This window comes from Mytilinidion resinicola (assembly GCF_010093595.1).
Source record: "Mytilinidion resinicola strain CBS 304.34 unplaced genomic scaffold BDZ99scaffold_8, whole genome shotgun sequence".
In the NCBI taxonomy this organism is placed as follows: Eukaryota; Fungi; Ascomycota; class Dothideomycetes; order Mytilinidiales; family Mytilinidiaceae; genus Mytilinidion; species Mytilinidion resinicola.
Window position 1 is genome coordinate 177791 of NW_022985444.1, and position 15549 is coordinate 193339.

Consider the following 15549-nt stretch of genomic DNA (forward strand, 5'->3'; position numbering starts at 1 on the left):
ATAGCGCGTGGCCCTAACAGAATCGGGAATCAGGTGGCAGGCGCGTGGCGCACGCGTGCGCACGTATGCGGGAACAAGGTGTCAGGGGATTGATGCTTAGAGGGAGGCCATGATCAATACCGTGACAATATGTATGCCAGCCTATTTATTGCATTTGCTACAGCCGCTTAATATAGGCTGTTTCTCGACACTAAAGCAGGCCTATAGACGCAGCGTTGAACAGCTTATAGGCTGCGGTGTCAACTATATCAATAAACACAAATTCCTGCTGCTATATAGGCAGGCCAGGTAAACAGCGCTACATCAAGATAATATACAGGCAGGCTTTGCAGCCACTGGCCTTGTTCTATATAGCCCTAAGCGCGTGCTATTGCAGCTGCATGCCAAATTTCAGACACCATCACCCCAACGCCGTCCACCGTCCTCAAATATATCTTTAGCAGCTGAAACACCTTACAATATTGCTAAGCTACAGAAGCAGACAGCCTTAATAAAGCGCTATTTCCACCGGCATATGCATAGCCTATTAAGTAAAGCAGAACAAGCCCTTAGCAGGATTGTTAAGGGGTGTGAAATGGCAATGTCAAACGCTGTGCTGCTTGCAAGCGAACTTGAGACGGCACGCATAGAAAATAAGCGCCAGAAACAAAAGAGGGCAAGGAAGCGCAAGTATGTAGCTAAAGGAGGGGTTCTATTAGGAACAGAAGTGGCCTCTCGTGCACAAGCTGCCCAAATAGAGGCAGAGGAGGCGCCAGCAGCGGCAGCGGCCGAGCGACCGCAGCGTGCAAAACCTAGGTGCAGCATGTGCGAATCAACTGAACACAACGCACGTACGTGCCCTAGACGGCAGGCAACTAGCTAGTAGATAGCTACACTAAATACAATCGTTCGTGGTTGAGCAATTCGCAATATTCGGCGTGGCGGCTTGGTGGGGTGGGCAGGATGCCCGCACGGGCAGCTTGCCCGCAGAACACGTTATACCTAGGTTTTACTATAGCAACGACAACATACCGGAGAGCAATATATTAACCGCGGCGAACAGTGGTCATCCCCTCGGAGGAGATAAGATCGGCGCCCTCGATCTGTGGGAGCTTCTAGCGGACGACTTACACTTCAAGATGGATTACGAGAAGCTCTGTCGAAGCATCCGAAATCGGTGTTGTGAGCGGACTCGATGAAGACGACGCAACATCAAGACTTCGCAACACCAAGACTTCACAACATTTCAGACGAGATCATAGTAAAGCAACGATTCATCTTCCAGCGACAATTGGCCGAACGTCGAATCTTCCAACGACGAATCTTCTAACCACGAATCCTCCCATCCCTACCCTAACCAGCTCCGTTGAAATCTCAGCGGCTTTCCTTGACCCTGTTGATGACACAGATGTTGGAAGTTATGGACAGGTGAGGTGAGTGTAGAGGAATAGCGGCAACGGGATGTCTTTTGGGCTGAGAACAATTCTAAGAGGTAAGTTATGCCTATGGAGCGGATCTTTATAACGAGTTCTAGAGCTTTATGGAATTGTGATTTCAGAGAGAGGCTGATTGGTGCTAATTGGCGGACTGTGGCTGATAAAGGTCCATACCTATGCGGCGAAAGGTTATGTTGTTAAGTAAAAGCGGCAGTAGAAGCAAGCCTGTGATACTACTATTATTACCGTTTTTCATTATGGTCCGTCCCAAGGAGAAAATAATATACATATTGTAAGGCTGTATCCCATATCATTTTAATCACGTTCCCGACAAACCCCGCACTTTCCCAAACAATTATTCCGCAGAACACAATCCACTTCCAATCAAACCCAATCACTTCAAAGACTGTAAATCATTACCTACCACGCTTCGCCGCGTGTCGAGTCGAAATCGCGCTTAATCCGAGTTACATCGGCACGTCTTCTCCCCAATGCTCCAAGCTCCTCTGCCCTCTCCCCATCCTACTTCCGCAAGTCTTCACCGCCTCACAGCCCCCCTCCGGATCAGCGTCCTTGGTGTAACGCATAGCGGGAGTGGCGTTCGGAGTCCGTTGCGGGGGGCGTGTCGCACCGGCGGTGGATCGATAGCGCTGTGATCGCTCTCCCCGGTGCACATCGTATTTCCTATTCCCGATCCTGAACCCTGGATCTACGAATCGGGAATGGGAATGCCATGGAAGTGTGGTTTCGCGGAGAATTTTATTGATTGAGCGGTGAGAGATTGACGAAGGGACGAGGATTATACGTCAGGCGAGCTATGCATGATAATTTCCAGCTCTATGAGTTCCATAGTAATAGCGAATTTCCCAAGCATCTAGAATACCCGAGCGGAAACGAAAGAACGAAGGGATTAGGACTATACTCCAGGCACCACAACCATTGCAGGATCTCGACAATGGCGTCATCGATAGCAGCAATTCCTATGATTCGCACCCACTCCCATTCCCCCAAGCCTAAACATAGCCATCCCAATCTGCTATATAAAATCAACACTCCAATCCTACTCATCTACGCTCCGCTGGTCTCGAACTCCAGCACGCATATCGATCGCCACCCCGAGCCCCACAGGCTGTTTTGCAGCGCGATGGGATGGGATGGGATGTTTCTATGTATTTAGCCATGCGAGGCCTCTTACCGCAGCATTGGAAATTTGTAGGAACTAGACTAGGAGCGAGGCGGGGCAGGGAGCATGGCAACGTGGAAAATCTGCAGATTGAAACGAATTGAAACGAAACAGCTCGGCGCAGCGTGAGGGGGATGAGGTGGCATGCGGCAGCACTGCGGCGAACGGCGCAGCGCGGTGTCGTGAACGCGCGGTGAGGCGCGAATGATGGAGGGTAGAGGCTGTGGCCGGCCAATATCTATGCATCGGGGAGATAGAACGACCGGCGCGGATTGCGGTGAGCGAGAGGGGAGAGCCATTTTTCCAGGGAGTGAGGTTGTGTTACTAGACCCCAAACCTACTCACTCATGTGAAGGTATAGGGACTCGGTGCCATTAATCCGCCACGCAACCGAGGTCGTGAAGACCATCAACAGTCAACAAAGGCATCAACACGACGCGGCCGCGAATGATTGCGCCATGGGCAGTAAATTAGCTAGGCATGAACTTCAGACTCCACGCGTCGGACACGCAAGACTCATCGGGCGGGAGGCTGCGACAACCCCGGACGCCGCCGTGTTTCAACGGGCGGAGAATCCGCCGCAGGGCCCAATGGTTGCGCGCGTGGGCAATCTCGTGGAAACGCGGCTGCGGCGGCGAAGGCTATCGTCAGGAAGAAGGGAAATATGGCACGTCGCAAGGAGGAGAGCGGCTTGAGGGTGTGACTCGAGGCGGTCGCGGGGGAAACACTATATGAAGAAGGGGAGTCGAGGGACTGGACGGGCGGGTGTGGCCCGTGAGCACTGGAAAACGAGGTGGCAATCTCTGCCACGCGGAGGGTGCTCAAGATGTCGTATAAGAGATGCGATATACGGGGCCCGCGCATGGTGTTGAGTATTGGGCCAAGACGCGCGGGTAAAGGAAGGTGTTTGTGAGATAAGCGCTGGTCAGGGCCGAAGAACAGAGCAGCGGCCCGGCAGCCAACCAGCGAGGCAGCGTGTTGGTGACAAGAAAGGAGGGTGCGTTTGCAGCTGGCGCGGCTGGAGCTGGAGGAGGAGAGCCAGTCAGAGGATGCCAGGGAGATGCCAGGGAGATGCCAGTGCAGGACGGTCAGGATTCACGATGTCAGGAAGGCGGGCATGCTGGAGCTGGTCATGCTCTTCCAGCGCAGCCCTGCGGATACAAGCACCCTTGTCGCTGTATCGAGCGCGAACGACACTGGCCATCTCGCTATCATGGACACGCGCACCCCGCTGGGCGTGAAACGGCGGAGCGCTGCAAACTGGGCGTCGGTGCCCGTGTCGTCGCCGCGCTGGGCAGGCGCAGGGCAATCTGCTCGGGCTCGTCGCGGTCATCAAACGCCTTCTGCGTGAAGGGCATCGGGCGCTGCTAGGCCGGCATAGTGAAACGCAGCGGGCGGCGCGGATTGGCCAGCTGCAGGCTGCAGGCGAAAGCATTTATTGGAACAGCCCGCGGTGCGACTGGCTGGCGACACTCAACCACGGCAGCACGGCAGCCGGCGAGCCAGCGCTTGCGAACATGGCCCAGCGCGGCCAAGGAGGGCGAGCAGACGTCAGCCCGAGAGGCCACGATAGCCCCGTGGCCCTATTCTCCTATTGCGCGCGCTTTCGGTGACTCCTCTGGCACCTGTTCGCGCCCCTCAGCACCACTCGGGCCCCCCAAGAGCCATCTCGCCGCTGCGACAGGCTGAAACCGCCGCCCGTGCCCGTCGCCGCCGCCATTGGCCCTTGTTGCGCCCCCGTCGGCGTCTCTAACAGCTCGGCAGAGCCCCGTTTTCCTGCTGAGTCTGCTCGAGACGGGCAGGCCAGCGCGCCCATACCGCCCATACCGCCCACCCATACCGCCCACCCCCCGGCGTGCAGCGAATATCTGAACCCGACACCCTCACGACGCTGCCCTCCTCTGCATCCGCCGCTCCCCACGACCACGAGCAGCAGCCCGCGCCCGCCGACGCAGCTCGCACCGTTGCCGCACCGCCAGGCTGGTCTCTCCGCGCGCTCGGCCACCAGTTTGCTCTGTTGGCTCCGCCGCTCCGTCGCGTTTGGGATCGCTTTAAGAATATCTCTGCCCGCCATTCTCAGACACGCAAAGTGTTGCGCTGCCCGTGCCAGCACCGACAGGACGCCCTTCATCTTGCTCCAACGCTCCTCCAACGCCCCAGCTCCTCCAACGCGCCTCAAACATGACCACCGTCGCTGCCCCCCCGCTCACCGCGCCGCTCGCGCCGCCGCAGATGGACCAGATGGCCAGCCAGCGCACATATGCTGCCATTGCGCCCTTGGCCACCTCGACGCCCAGCAAGTCGAGAACACAGGCCGACAATGTTTCTCCCACCTCCAGCAACGGCTCATCGCACCCGCGAGGAGACGGGAAACGCTCGCCTAACTCGTATGTCCATTGCCATTCACTCTCGTTCTTCTTACCCCCCTCGCAACTCCCACCCTCACCTCTCCACCACTGCCAACATGGCTGCTCACAGATCCAACTGCAGATCAAGAGGGCCGCATGCACCCAAGATCTTCGTGAAGAAAGAGCCCCCCTCCTCCCCCGAACTCCCCATTTCCCGCCACCGACCGCCGCGCTTAACTCTCTCCGGTAATACCACTCTCAACACCTCCGGCGCCCTCACCGCACGCCCATCCGCACCCCTCACCTCCAAGGACAGCGCCGGCCTCGGAATGCACGAAGTCGGCCTGGCCTGTCTCTCCCCCGGGTTCCATACCCAGGACCCCACCATGCGGGAGCAGCTGCAGCGGAGCATTGAGATGCGGGATCGCCAACGACAGATAATCGAGCAACGACAGAAGGGCCAAGGGAAGGGTGGCAACGACAGCGAAGGCCTTCGACAGGACGCCAACCCGTTCCGCAATGGCATGAAGACGCCCACATCCTGGCGGCGAAAGGGCCCTCCACCGGGCCTCTCCATCGCCCCACCGTCCCACAACCAGTTTGCCAACGAACGTGTCATCCAGTCTGCGCCCCTCAACCAATCCTTCACTGGTCTGCGCAACGGCCTGCACCCGCCTTCACGGCAGGTTGCCAACCAACCCTCCAACCTCTCCCACACGTCACATATCCACCATGTTGCCGCCACACAGACGAACAATCGCCTACCACCCATTTCCTCTGTCTTTCCCGGCGAGCCCCTCGGCGAGCCCCGCAACATCTATAACCACAGTCCCGGCCACTCCTCGCACTCGAATATCCAGCCGCCGCTACCATCACCCGGCTTCCCGCACCAGAACAGCCCAGCTCCCACTTCTGGCCGACCCCGCGAGTACAAGTCGGCCGAAGAAGCAGTCCAGTCCATGTCTGGTGGCCGCGAAGACCTTCTTCCGCGGATCGTTCACTATGGCGGCCATCAACCACCCACGCCGCCTTCCCCAATGCCGCCAAAGTCGGCTCACCCAAGCATGCAGCACAGCATGCAGCACGGCCTCGGCATGTCCGGCATGGATCTACACCGCAGCGGTAGCGGGAGGAGAAGAGGGCGTGACGAGTACGAACGAGACATGGGAACACCACCCCTCGGTCGTCAAGAGGCAAAGAGGGGTCCGTTTGGCGAACCACGGGACACACCCGAGGAGAACAGGAGAAAGAAGGAGGAATTCATCAGCCTATGCGCGAGAGCTTGGGACCTTTTCCACTCATGATAAAAGAGCAATAGCGCGGATTGAGCTTTGATACGTTGTTTGATTTTGCTGGGAGCTGGTTCTACCTCCATCTCATTGGTATCCACGCGCGTTTTTGGAGTTATGATTATTACCCCGTCACGTTTTTCTCTTCAATCTATCTCTCAAGTTCCCCATAACTGAAAGATCATCTACGCTTTCTATACTTCTTAACTCGCTTGAGTCTTGGCATGCCTTTTTCTTGCGATTTCACTCCTCCACTTCAGTCCGTCGATTGGCTTGGGATTTCCTTGCCTTCTTCTACTATGGTTTCGCTTTATTGTCTAAAAGCGGCGCACGTAATAGGGCTGTTGATGCCCGAATCGGAATTTGGGTCGGATCATCGTAACTGTCTCGGGACTTTCCTTGGGTTGTGAAATGAGCCATGGTGGTGATGGAACGGGCACGGATGGGTGAAGATGGATGGATGGATGCACGGAATGATTGGGATCGATTTGGATGAACCTTCTACCTACCATTCTTCGGAGGAGCGTGTATATTATCGTGGGTGTGAGAGGGGGTTTGGCGATTAGAACGGTGTGGCTGGAGGGTGGACACAGGAATCGAGGTGCTCTATTGTTCTGACTCACTGCCTTGCATTGCTTCCTTTAATATGTGAGGTCGATGCACTTCTTACCCACACGACGAGTCATCAACAGCCCACGCCAAACGCCAAGCCCCTCGCATTTCTGTCCCGACGTGAAATGAATAGGTCACGCGTTGGAAGGACGGTACCTACTTAGTCAGAGATGAATAGCGTTAGGGCTAGGGATGGCTACTAAATATACTAGAGGGGAGTCGGAGACTCATATACATAGTAAAAACTATACATAGTAAAAACTATAATACTATCAACAGACGTTGAGATAGAGTTAGCACAACCCTAAGATCGCCACCCCATCTGTTTAAGATCTCGATAGTCTACTATATATGTTCCTTGATCGCAGTACTGCGTGGCAATAACTCGTCCAGGAGCCAGGAAGATGTGGTCGAGCGGCAGCCGGGAGAACAGCATCGGCTCGACCTGCTCGCCTGAAACGCCGGCTCAACCTGCGTCTTGGCCGTCTCGTGTCCAAGTTTCCAACCTTTCTGCGCCACGCTACCGACACACCAACCACCAACCACTCCTCTTACACATGCTCTCCTCGGCTCCAGCCACGCTTGGTTGCGCGCGCAGGGATTCCTGGTGCTGCATTGAGATGTCCGCCACACCGCAGGGGGTCGGGGCGGGATGAATGCATCGTGACGTCGCCAGCGCGGAACGAGTGGCAGCTGTGGCAGCATGGGTTGCACAGCCATTTCGTCATGCTGGCCAGCTTTTGGGACGGAGAGGCTGGGGGATGGGTAATAAGAGGACGAGGCGGCCCTTCCATCTTCTTCTGATTCGATTACTTCTCTTTGCGCAAAAGTCACTTCAAAGAGCTATCTACTTTCCGATCTTCAACGTCTTTGCGCTCGGCATTTCGACATTGCCTCTTTTACATACCTCTTCTTTTTGACGCGACGCTTGCGAGTCCTATTGACAATGGGCGAAGGAAAGGATAAGCCGCTCAATGAGTATGTGACCTCCCTTTTGCCGCGGTGCTGCTGGAGTTGGGAGAATTCTGCCTCCTGGTCTATCAATCGCAACCACCTCCTTCATCTCCCCAGTCATCCCATTCCAGCCGGCACTCTACATCACACCACCTCATAACACCCCTCTCCCAACCGCCAACTAACATCCCCAGGCTCCTGACCCCCTCCCTCGTAACCATCAAAGTGGGCCCCAGCGGGACCCCCTACGCCCTGCACGAAGCCCTCCTGACCGCACGCTCGCAATTCTTCGCCAAAACCTTCTCCTCCTCCTCCAACGACAAATCCTACGCCTTGCCCGACGAAGACCCGGAGCCCTTCCAGTCCTTCGTGCACTGGCTCTACTCGGCCCACACCCCGACGCCCACCAAGGAAGCCGACCTGGACGTCCTCTACGACCTGTACCTGCTCGGCTCCAAGCTGCGCGCCCGCGCCCTGCAGACCCAGGTTATGGCGCAGATCAAGCACTGGTACAAGGAGAGCGACACGTACCCCGGCTTGAGGCGGGTGCAGTACGTGTACGCGAACACCGAGGAGGGGAGCAAGATGCGGGAGGTGTTGGTGAGCAGCGTGGCGAGGGGGCTAGTGCTTAGGAGCGACGGGATCCCGCAGCACTGGGATAAGGCGCTGCGGAAGAACGGGATGTTGGCGGTGGATTTGGTGAGGGCGGTGCAGAGCTGGGGTCTGAGTCCGGAGAGGGTGCCGGATGCTAGGGCGGAGGAGCAGGGTGATGTCAAGGATGATGGCGAGGAGGAGGAGGATGAGGATGAGGATGAGGAGAACACCGAGGTGGACGAGGAGGTTGATGGGGAACAGCCTGAGGGAGACGACGTCAAGAAGGAGCAAGATGTTGGATCCGAGGGCGTGAAGGAGAAATTGATGGGGGAGCTGCCGAATGGGTTGGTCAATGGGGTGCACTGAAGTGTGCAGGTGGGAGAGGAGGTGGAGGAGGAGGAGAGCGACAAGAAAGTCGAGACAGCGAATGTGCCAGAGGAAATTTCCCCAACCGTTCAATTTGAAGACGTACCGGATATACAGCTCCACAGTCCGCCAAACATCACCACGAACGAACAGCCTTCATTACGTCCTCTTCCACCAAGGGCAAGCAAACGGCCTAGGCATAGGTCCAGGGGAAGAAAGCCATCGATCCAGTGGAACCTACATTTCTTCCCTTGACCATTTCTGCACTTTCTTCAGGCCGGCGTTCTGGTTCTAAAACACGGGGTGCGTACCGTAATGCTTGGATTTTCTCACCGGTTTTGGCTATTCTTGTTCACCTTGGCTCAAAATGACACTGTATTTGTACGGTATTTCTATGTAGTTACCTATTTAGGAGGCATTTAGGCTTAATTTGCTATCTATTCATTATTCTGTTTTCTACAGCTTCAATCCAGCCTCTCTCGACTTTGACATCTTCTCCCTGAATATTCCCTACCTCAAGAAGTTCTGCGAGGCCGTATGGTTCCTGCGTACGTCTAATTCAGCCCCTCTAGCCTTTGTCATCATCCTCACAAAACCTTCCATCCCAAGAGGTTCTACAAAGCTCTGTTACCCCCGCCAAACCAGTGGACGAGCACCTATGCTTCAAAGGTGCCAGCCCAAACATCAACCGAGATCTGTCTGTCCAATTCAGCCTCTGTCGGCTTTGAAATCCTCCTTTCAAATACCCTCCCCACTCTAGGGAGGCCTCTAAACCCCACTTTGCCCATGTAAAAACAGCACATCGTCACCCACAATCTGAGCTCTGCTAAGAAAACATCATCTGAGTTCCTTAGGTCTGATTCGGCCTCTGCAGACTTCCGCATCCTCCATTTTCCTCCCCGGAAACTCTAAGAAGTGCTTCAGGGCGACATAATCGTTGTCAAAACGAAGAGCAAGTGCGTATAGCATCGGGTGTTAGATCTGGTTGACCGCTAGAGCAATTTACACCCTCTAGATCTTTACACTCGCCTCAAGAATTTTTCATACGTTAAAGGTCTTCACGCAGTGGCAAGCAAGTATGTATTAACACTTCTCAAGTTCACAGATTCCATGTCCCATCGTCCTCCGACGCTCTCGTGGTTTCTGCCGTGATCCGGACGGAGAGAACGGTGTCACGTGCCATATCGTTCGTTGGGCAGGGCAATCACCATTTGATATTCCTAAAAGGGCTGTGCTCTCCGCGCTCCATCCCCGCCTTCGAATCCGCGATCCATCATTACTCTCGTGCTGCAGGTGCTTGCTTCCACGCTTCAAGCCCGAACGCAGCTCGTTAGTCCTCCGCTCCCAATTATATCCCCTTGGACAATCACTGATCCTTCACCTCCCCGCCCACTCCGAATCGATCTCCAGCACTGCTATAAATATTTCCTCCCGCTGGCAGCTACACCTCTACCTCTACCTCTCCTTCCATCTCCTCTACCGCCGCCGACATGGAGCACTCCTAGCCCGCCTCCCTGGACACGGTCCGCGCGCCACGGCCGCCGCTATTGCAATCTACCACCGCCCAGTCAGCGGCATGCCCGCGTATGTCCTAGATCACTAATTGTGACACTGCAGCAGTTAGGGGTGGTTCCAAAAGAAAAGGTTTAGAAAAGTAGACTTTGAATATAAGAAATGGTGGTTCTTACTACCTATATGCTTGCTATAGTAGCAGCAGCTAAGAGTAGTAGTAGTAGATTGGTTGTTGTAGGATGATAGGATTGTGTGAACTGAAGGACCTGGAGTAGAAGTAGAGTAAGGGGTAAGGGGGGAAGGCTACTTATATAACTATAGTAGCCTTAGCTCTGTGCTCTAACCAGTCTGCGAACTATGCGGGGGGGGGGGGGGGAAGGCGCGTACCTGTTTTGCAAGCATTGCCGGACGGATGGCCCGGAAAGCGGAGTTTGAGGGGAGGGCGGTGTTAGCCTGGAATCGGTGTGCGAGGGGGCAGTAGGGGGGTTGGGTGGGTGCGAGGCTGGGGAAGGATGGGGAGGAGGCTGGTGGGGGGGGAGGGAGGGTTGCAGGATGTGCCGAGGGTGGATTTTAAGGGGCTGGATGAAGGGGAGAGCGAGAGTGAGTGGATGAGTGAGTGGGAAAGCGGCGGGCGGCGGGACGTGAGGTCTTGTAGTAGTAGCCGAGGGGATGAGAAAAGCCCTTTGAATGAAAGCTGCACCTGCAGCGATTTGCATGGCGTCTTTAATCGTGATGAAGGAAGAATGCAATAGTATACTCGCTTGCCACTGTTCGAGGTCCTTCGACTTATGATGGATCTTGAAGGCGGATGTAAAGCGAGACGCGGTCGATATTAGGCTTCCTCTTGACTGGCTAGCGCTATAGCGACGGGGCTAATCCTGACAGTGATGTATGGCTTCCAAAAGTAGCACTTACGCAGTGGTGGTCCATGGGTCTAGGTTTTCAAAGCGTTGGACACGATGTAAAGGGAAGCGCAGTGTGTATAAGGCTACCAGGCTACCTCTTGACTTTCGGCTACTCACCAGCCAAGGCACCCCTAACAGCAGTGTATAGCTTCCAAAGTAACACTTTCGCAGTGACAAATCCACGAGTCTAGGTGTTTAAAAGATTACATTATCTGGTACTTCTCCACAGCAGAACAAGCAAAGTAGTCCAGGTTTAGGGAAAAGTTCTATAAGTAGTCATTACCATCCTAGGTACATACTGAAGGCGGATTTACATTCGTAGAATCTATGATAGTAATGAACTGCGGCAAGCTGACCGAATCTAAAATTCTCCCATTGTTTCCAGTTGAATTTTGAAGGAATATTAGCGCGAGGCCAGCTAGGCGTGAGGAGACAACTAGACCATCCGCAAAAATACCCTGTCTTGCTTTTGAAAGTCTAATGACAGCATTTTTGGCTCCTTCGCAAGCACCATCTACACAGCGATCGTCAGCATTCATTTTCGACTTTTCATATCACTTTTATGGAACATACCGCAGTCCAACTGGTCTATCGCAAGACCAAGATGAAAATCAAGGAGCCGATGGTGTAAGTAACGCTGAAAACAACGCTGCAAATTCCTAAGACCTCCAAAAACGTGGTTCGCTTGGTCGTAGTCGAGTCGGTAGCGGTCGAGGCGGTATCGTCGATCGGCGGCATAAGGACTTGCGTATAATAATGATGGAAATTTTCCAGTAGCTCCTTCGTGCCTTAACAATCTATCTCACCAAAACGGCGATAACGGCTGAGGGCAACTTCGAGGATGCCGTCCAGCTTCTCTAAGTACGCTTTCGCTGAGCGGGCTGTGGCGGCACTCTTTTCCCTTTTGAGTTGTGCCACTTGCTGGAGGAGGTCGTCTATTTGGGTAGCCTGGTCCTTCGTTCGCTTGTTCCTTTCGTCGATGCGTGCGGACCTGGCTGGGAGATTATCCAGCATGTGGGCTCTTGTGGTGGGATCATTTGCCATATTCGGACTGGAGTAGATTGGAGTCGTGGATTCTTCTAATTTGTAGTGCGAAGGGACGTCTTGATTGATCATGTTGGGTGGAGGCACAGAGGATGAGATGAGACTACGTGAAAAGAAGAAGAAATTGCATCGTATTCTTTTCAACGGCATTGCCACCCATGGTTCGAAGCAGTGGGGTACTAGATTTGACACGAGCGAATCTCAGCCAACCTGATGGTCATCATGATGAAATAATTCGATTCCTTCTTCTGAAGCTCGGTACAGTAAATGGGACAAGCTGCGTGAATGTACATGCTATGATGCGGTTGCATGGACGAAATGTTGTGGAGACGGGATGAGAGGCGAAGTCGTTTCTCACGTGATCGTTGGAGCTTGCCCGCAATGACCGAATGTTGAACGACCACATCACCAGGCAGCTTCACATCCACACGCCATCACGACTTCTTCCCTCCTCCTGAAACCTACACTCTTGCCACCATAGCCACCAGAAACGCCTCCCACGCTTCTCAATAACGCGATTTCTCTGAAAACATCGAAGCTCCTTCATTATCTTGGATCTACCTGAATGCCCCCAGAGCTGCCTTGAAATAGTGGCTGCACGCATCAACCTCTCCTGCTGAGCTCATCCAGCTCCAAATGTCTCAACCATGGGACTACATCGCAAAGATCGTCTCCCTCGGTGACTCTGGCTGTGGTAAATCCAGCGTAAGTAGCACGGCAATACGCCACTACATCCTATCTCTTGAGACCACTCTAATACGCCTCCAGTTAACAGTCCGCCTCTGTGAAGGCCGCTTTTCTCCCCACCACGACGTCACAATTGGCGTCGAATTCGGCTCTCGCATCGTCTCGGTCGGCCCGCCTGCCTCCCTCGCCCTAGGCATCAACAACCCCTCCGCGAAGCCTTCCTCCCCCTCAGACACAACTCCTACATCAACAAGCAAGCAACAAGAGCAGAAACACATGAAACTGTCGCTCTGGGACACCGCCGGCCAGGAAACCTACAAATCGATAACGCGATCCTACTTCCGCGGCGCATCCGGAGCCCTCCTCGTCTTCGATATCACCCGCCGTGCGACCTTCTCCTCCGTTACAGCATGGCTGCACGACCTGCGGCAGATAGCAGAGGACGGCATCGTGGTGGTGCTGGTGGGGAATAAGAGCGATCTCGCCGGGTCATCTCTGGTCGCGCCGTCGACGGGTTCGCAGGATCCGTCTGCGAGTGGGAAGAACGAGCGGCAGGTGACGATCGAGGAGGCGGAGGAGTGGTGCCAGGCGAATGAGGTCATGCAGTACGTCGAGACATCCGCGAAGTCCGGCGAGGGAGTCGAGCGGGCGTTTTTGGAGGTCGCAGAGCGCATATACCAGAATATCGAGGCGGGGAAGTACGATCTCAATGATCGAAGATCGGGTGTTAAGGGTCCCGGAGCAGGAGGAGGAAACACTGCGAGGACGGTAAATCTAGGCATGAACGATGCGGCTAGAGGGAAGGCCTCCGGGGGAGGGTGCTGCTGAGAGGATGTGTTTGGTGTAAGATAAGGATGCCTAGGCATAAGGCAGTGTACTATACGGGTGCTCTGAGGGCTTTCATGGAGTGTGGTATCCTCACGGCCTGCATCGAGCCGGCGCCGCATTTGCATACAGGATAGTTTGCTATTTCCATCTCATATTTATGATATCTATCTTCTCAAGGCTCTCCCCCAATAACCAATAACTGAGCTGACCGCCAGGAGAAGAGTCATCCCATCTCTCAGCTCTCAATCTCTCCTTAAAACTCCAATGGAAATCGTTTGCGTCAGCTGGCAGCAGTGCAGAATCGACGACACAGCTACACCGACCGCGCACAGCAAGCTGCTTCAAGTCGGCACAGGGTCCCAAAAAGTCAATAACGTAGGAGCAGGCCGTGGCACCGCTTGCATCAATGGTCAGACTGAGCAGGAGTAGTTACTTCACGTGATCTAAGCCTGGTGGCAGAGAGGTTGAGATGGATGGTTCTATGGGAAGGTTCAGAAGGGAGGTTGTGAGTTAGGTGATTGGAATGCTTGCTTGTAAGGGGTCAATAAGGAGAAAGGAAGGCTGCTTGCGTGGGGATTTTAAGTTTTTTAATCGGCCTCTTGGTGTCGCGTTACTCATGAGAGACGTGCCGCGATGGACTCGAGTGAGCTGAAGCGGGTTTACGCCGTCAAAACCAAGATATTTCTGGAAGACTAACCGTGTTAAAACAAGTTCTCGGGATATGCTCCTGCAAGCGAAAGATGTCGAACAATAGAAAAAGGTAAGGAAACTCACGTGCAAGTGACACTATCAAATTAGGCTTGAATAGCTCAAACTCAAAGCTTACTTCAACCGCCGCCTTCAACTATCCATCTCCTATTACCTAGCATATTTACATCACGATCCATCATCATAATACCGCGACTCTTCAACATGCTGAAACTGGAGGCTTCAGGCATGAGCTGTAGGCCAGTTCTTATGTCTGCCGGTGTGAGTTAAAATATGGGTAATCAAAGTCATCTGGGCATATACCGCATGCGACAATTCCCTAACTTATTATGCAGCCTGGTTCGGAGCGGTCGGCATCTGATCAGCCTGGCTGTGCCTCGTATCTGATCTCCAATAGACACGGAGTCGCCCCTAAGGCTGATTCGAGCTATTCTAGGACCGCAAATAATGGAAGTTCCACAGCGATGCAAATATCCTTGAAAGCAGGTACTTTCCTCTCCTTATCATGAGCGATCCGCGCATTAGAGGCTTTCGAGCCTTGCACAGATACGAAGATTTCGCCTGTCCAGAACACCCTTTGACCATGGTGCGCCTCCATATTCTAGGTAATCGTGGTTTGGGTGAGAGACTTGGGGTCTTAATGCAGTATGTGGTCTCCCTTAGCTTTCATTGGTGCCAACATTCTTCTCGAGATATCGTATTGGCCGTGCCACCCTTATTCCCCGTTCGAATCCCGGAATCACATCAAATATATTGCTGCGGAATCTCTTCTTTCGAAATGACGCAATGGTGATCTTGTATCAAAGAAAGAGATTGCTCGCCAGCTTGCTAGCCCCACGAATTGCTCCGCCACAACAGCATACCCAGATGTTTCACCGATCACCATCCACAGCCCACCTCTCGCATAGAATATAGAAAGGCACACACTCACAATATAAACATCCCCTCAAAACAATCACAGAAATCACACACCCGCCTCTACAATAAACCACAAATTCCACGCCACACCACTCATATCACGACTCCTCAAAATGGCCACTCCCAACGACATCTCCACAAGTAGTATTCCCAACGCCGACGCTAACGACATCGGCACAACCGGCG

At 54.0% G+C, this 15549-nt stretch overlaps 6 protein-coding genes across 6 annotated transcripts; 3 read left to right on the forward strand and 3 right to left on the reverse strand.

The window, feature by feature from the left end:
• Positions 1 to 3114: 3114 nt before the first annotated feature.
• On the reverse strand, positions 3115 to 3462 carry BDZ99DRAFT_519311 (uncharacterized protein; the record flags this gene model as incomplete). Its single annotated transcript, XM_033725399.1, has 1 exon — positions 3115 to 3462. One exon carries the CDS (start codon positions 3460 to 3462, stop codon positions 3115 to 3117), a length of 348 nt encoding a protein of 115 aa, XP_033577580.1.
• A 727-nt stretch (positions 3463 to 4189) lies between these two features.
• BDZ99DRAFT_519312 (uncharacterized protein) lies at positions 4190 to 4729 on the reverse strand (the record flags this gene model as incomplete). The annotated part of the gene is made up of 1 exon (XM_033725400.1): positions 4190 to 4729. The coding sequence occupies one exon, from the start codon at positions 4727 to 4729 to the stop codon at positions 4190 to 4192; it is 540 nt and encodes a 179-aa protein (XP_033577581.1).
• Positions 4730 to 4779: 50 nt separating this feature from the next.
• On the forward strand, positions 4780 to 6250 carry BDZ99DRAFT_519313 (uncharacterized protein; the record flags this gene model as incomplete). The annotated part of the gene is made up of 2 exons (XM_033725401.1): positions 4780 to 4985; positions 5089 to 6250. 2 exons carry the CDS (start codon positions 4780 to 4782, stop codon positions 6248 to 6250), a joined length of 1368 nt encoding a protein of 455 aa, XP_033577582.1.
• A 1140-nt stretch (positions 6251 to 7390) lies between these two features.
• Positions 7391 to 9178, forward strand: BDZ99DRAFT_441140 (uncharacterized protein). Its single transcript, XM_033717752.1, has 2 exons — positions 7391 to 7825; positions 7996 to 9178. Exons 1-2 carry the CDS (start codon positions 7794 to 7796, stop codon positions 8759 to 8761), a joined length of 798 nt encoding a protein of 265 aa, XP_033577583.1. The 5' UTR covers positions 7391 to 7793; the 3' UTR covers positions 8762 to 9178.
• Positions 9179 to 11662: 2484 nt separating this feature from the next.
• Positions 11663 to 12521, reverse strand: BDZ99DRAFT_285906 (uncharacterized protein). The gene is made up of 2 exons (XM_033714052.1): positions 11752 to 12521; positions 11663 to 11692 (listed from the first exon to the last, which is right to left on the reverse strand). Exon 1 carries the CDS (start codon positions 12370 to 12372, stop codon positions 11968 to 11970), a length of 405 nt encoding a protein of 134 aa, XP_033577584.1. The 5' UTR covers positions 12373 to 12521; the 3' UTR covers positions 11663 to 11692; positions 11752 to 11967.
• Positions 12522 to 12858: 337 nt separating this feature from the next.
• On the forward strand, positions 12859 to 13737 carry BDZ99DRAFT_386512 (ras-domain-containing protein; the record flags this gene model as incomplete). Its single annotated transcript, XM_033715479.1, has 2 exons — positions 12859 to 12927; positions 12991 to 13737. The coding sequence occupies 2 exons, from the start codon at positions 12859 to 12861 to the stop codon at positions 13735 to 13737; spliced, it is 816 nt and encodes a 271-aa protein (XP_033577585.1).
• Positions 13738 to 15549: the final 1812 nt, after the last annotated feature.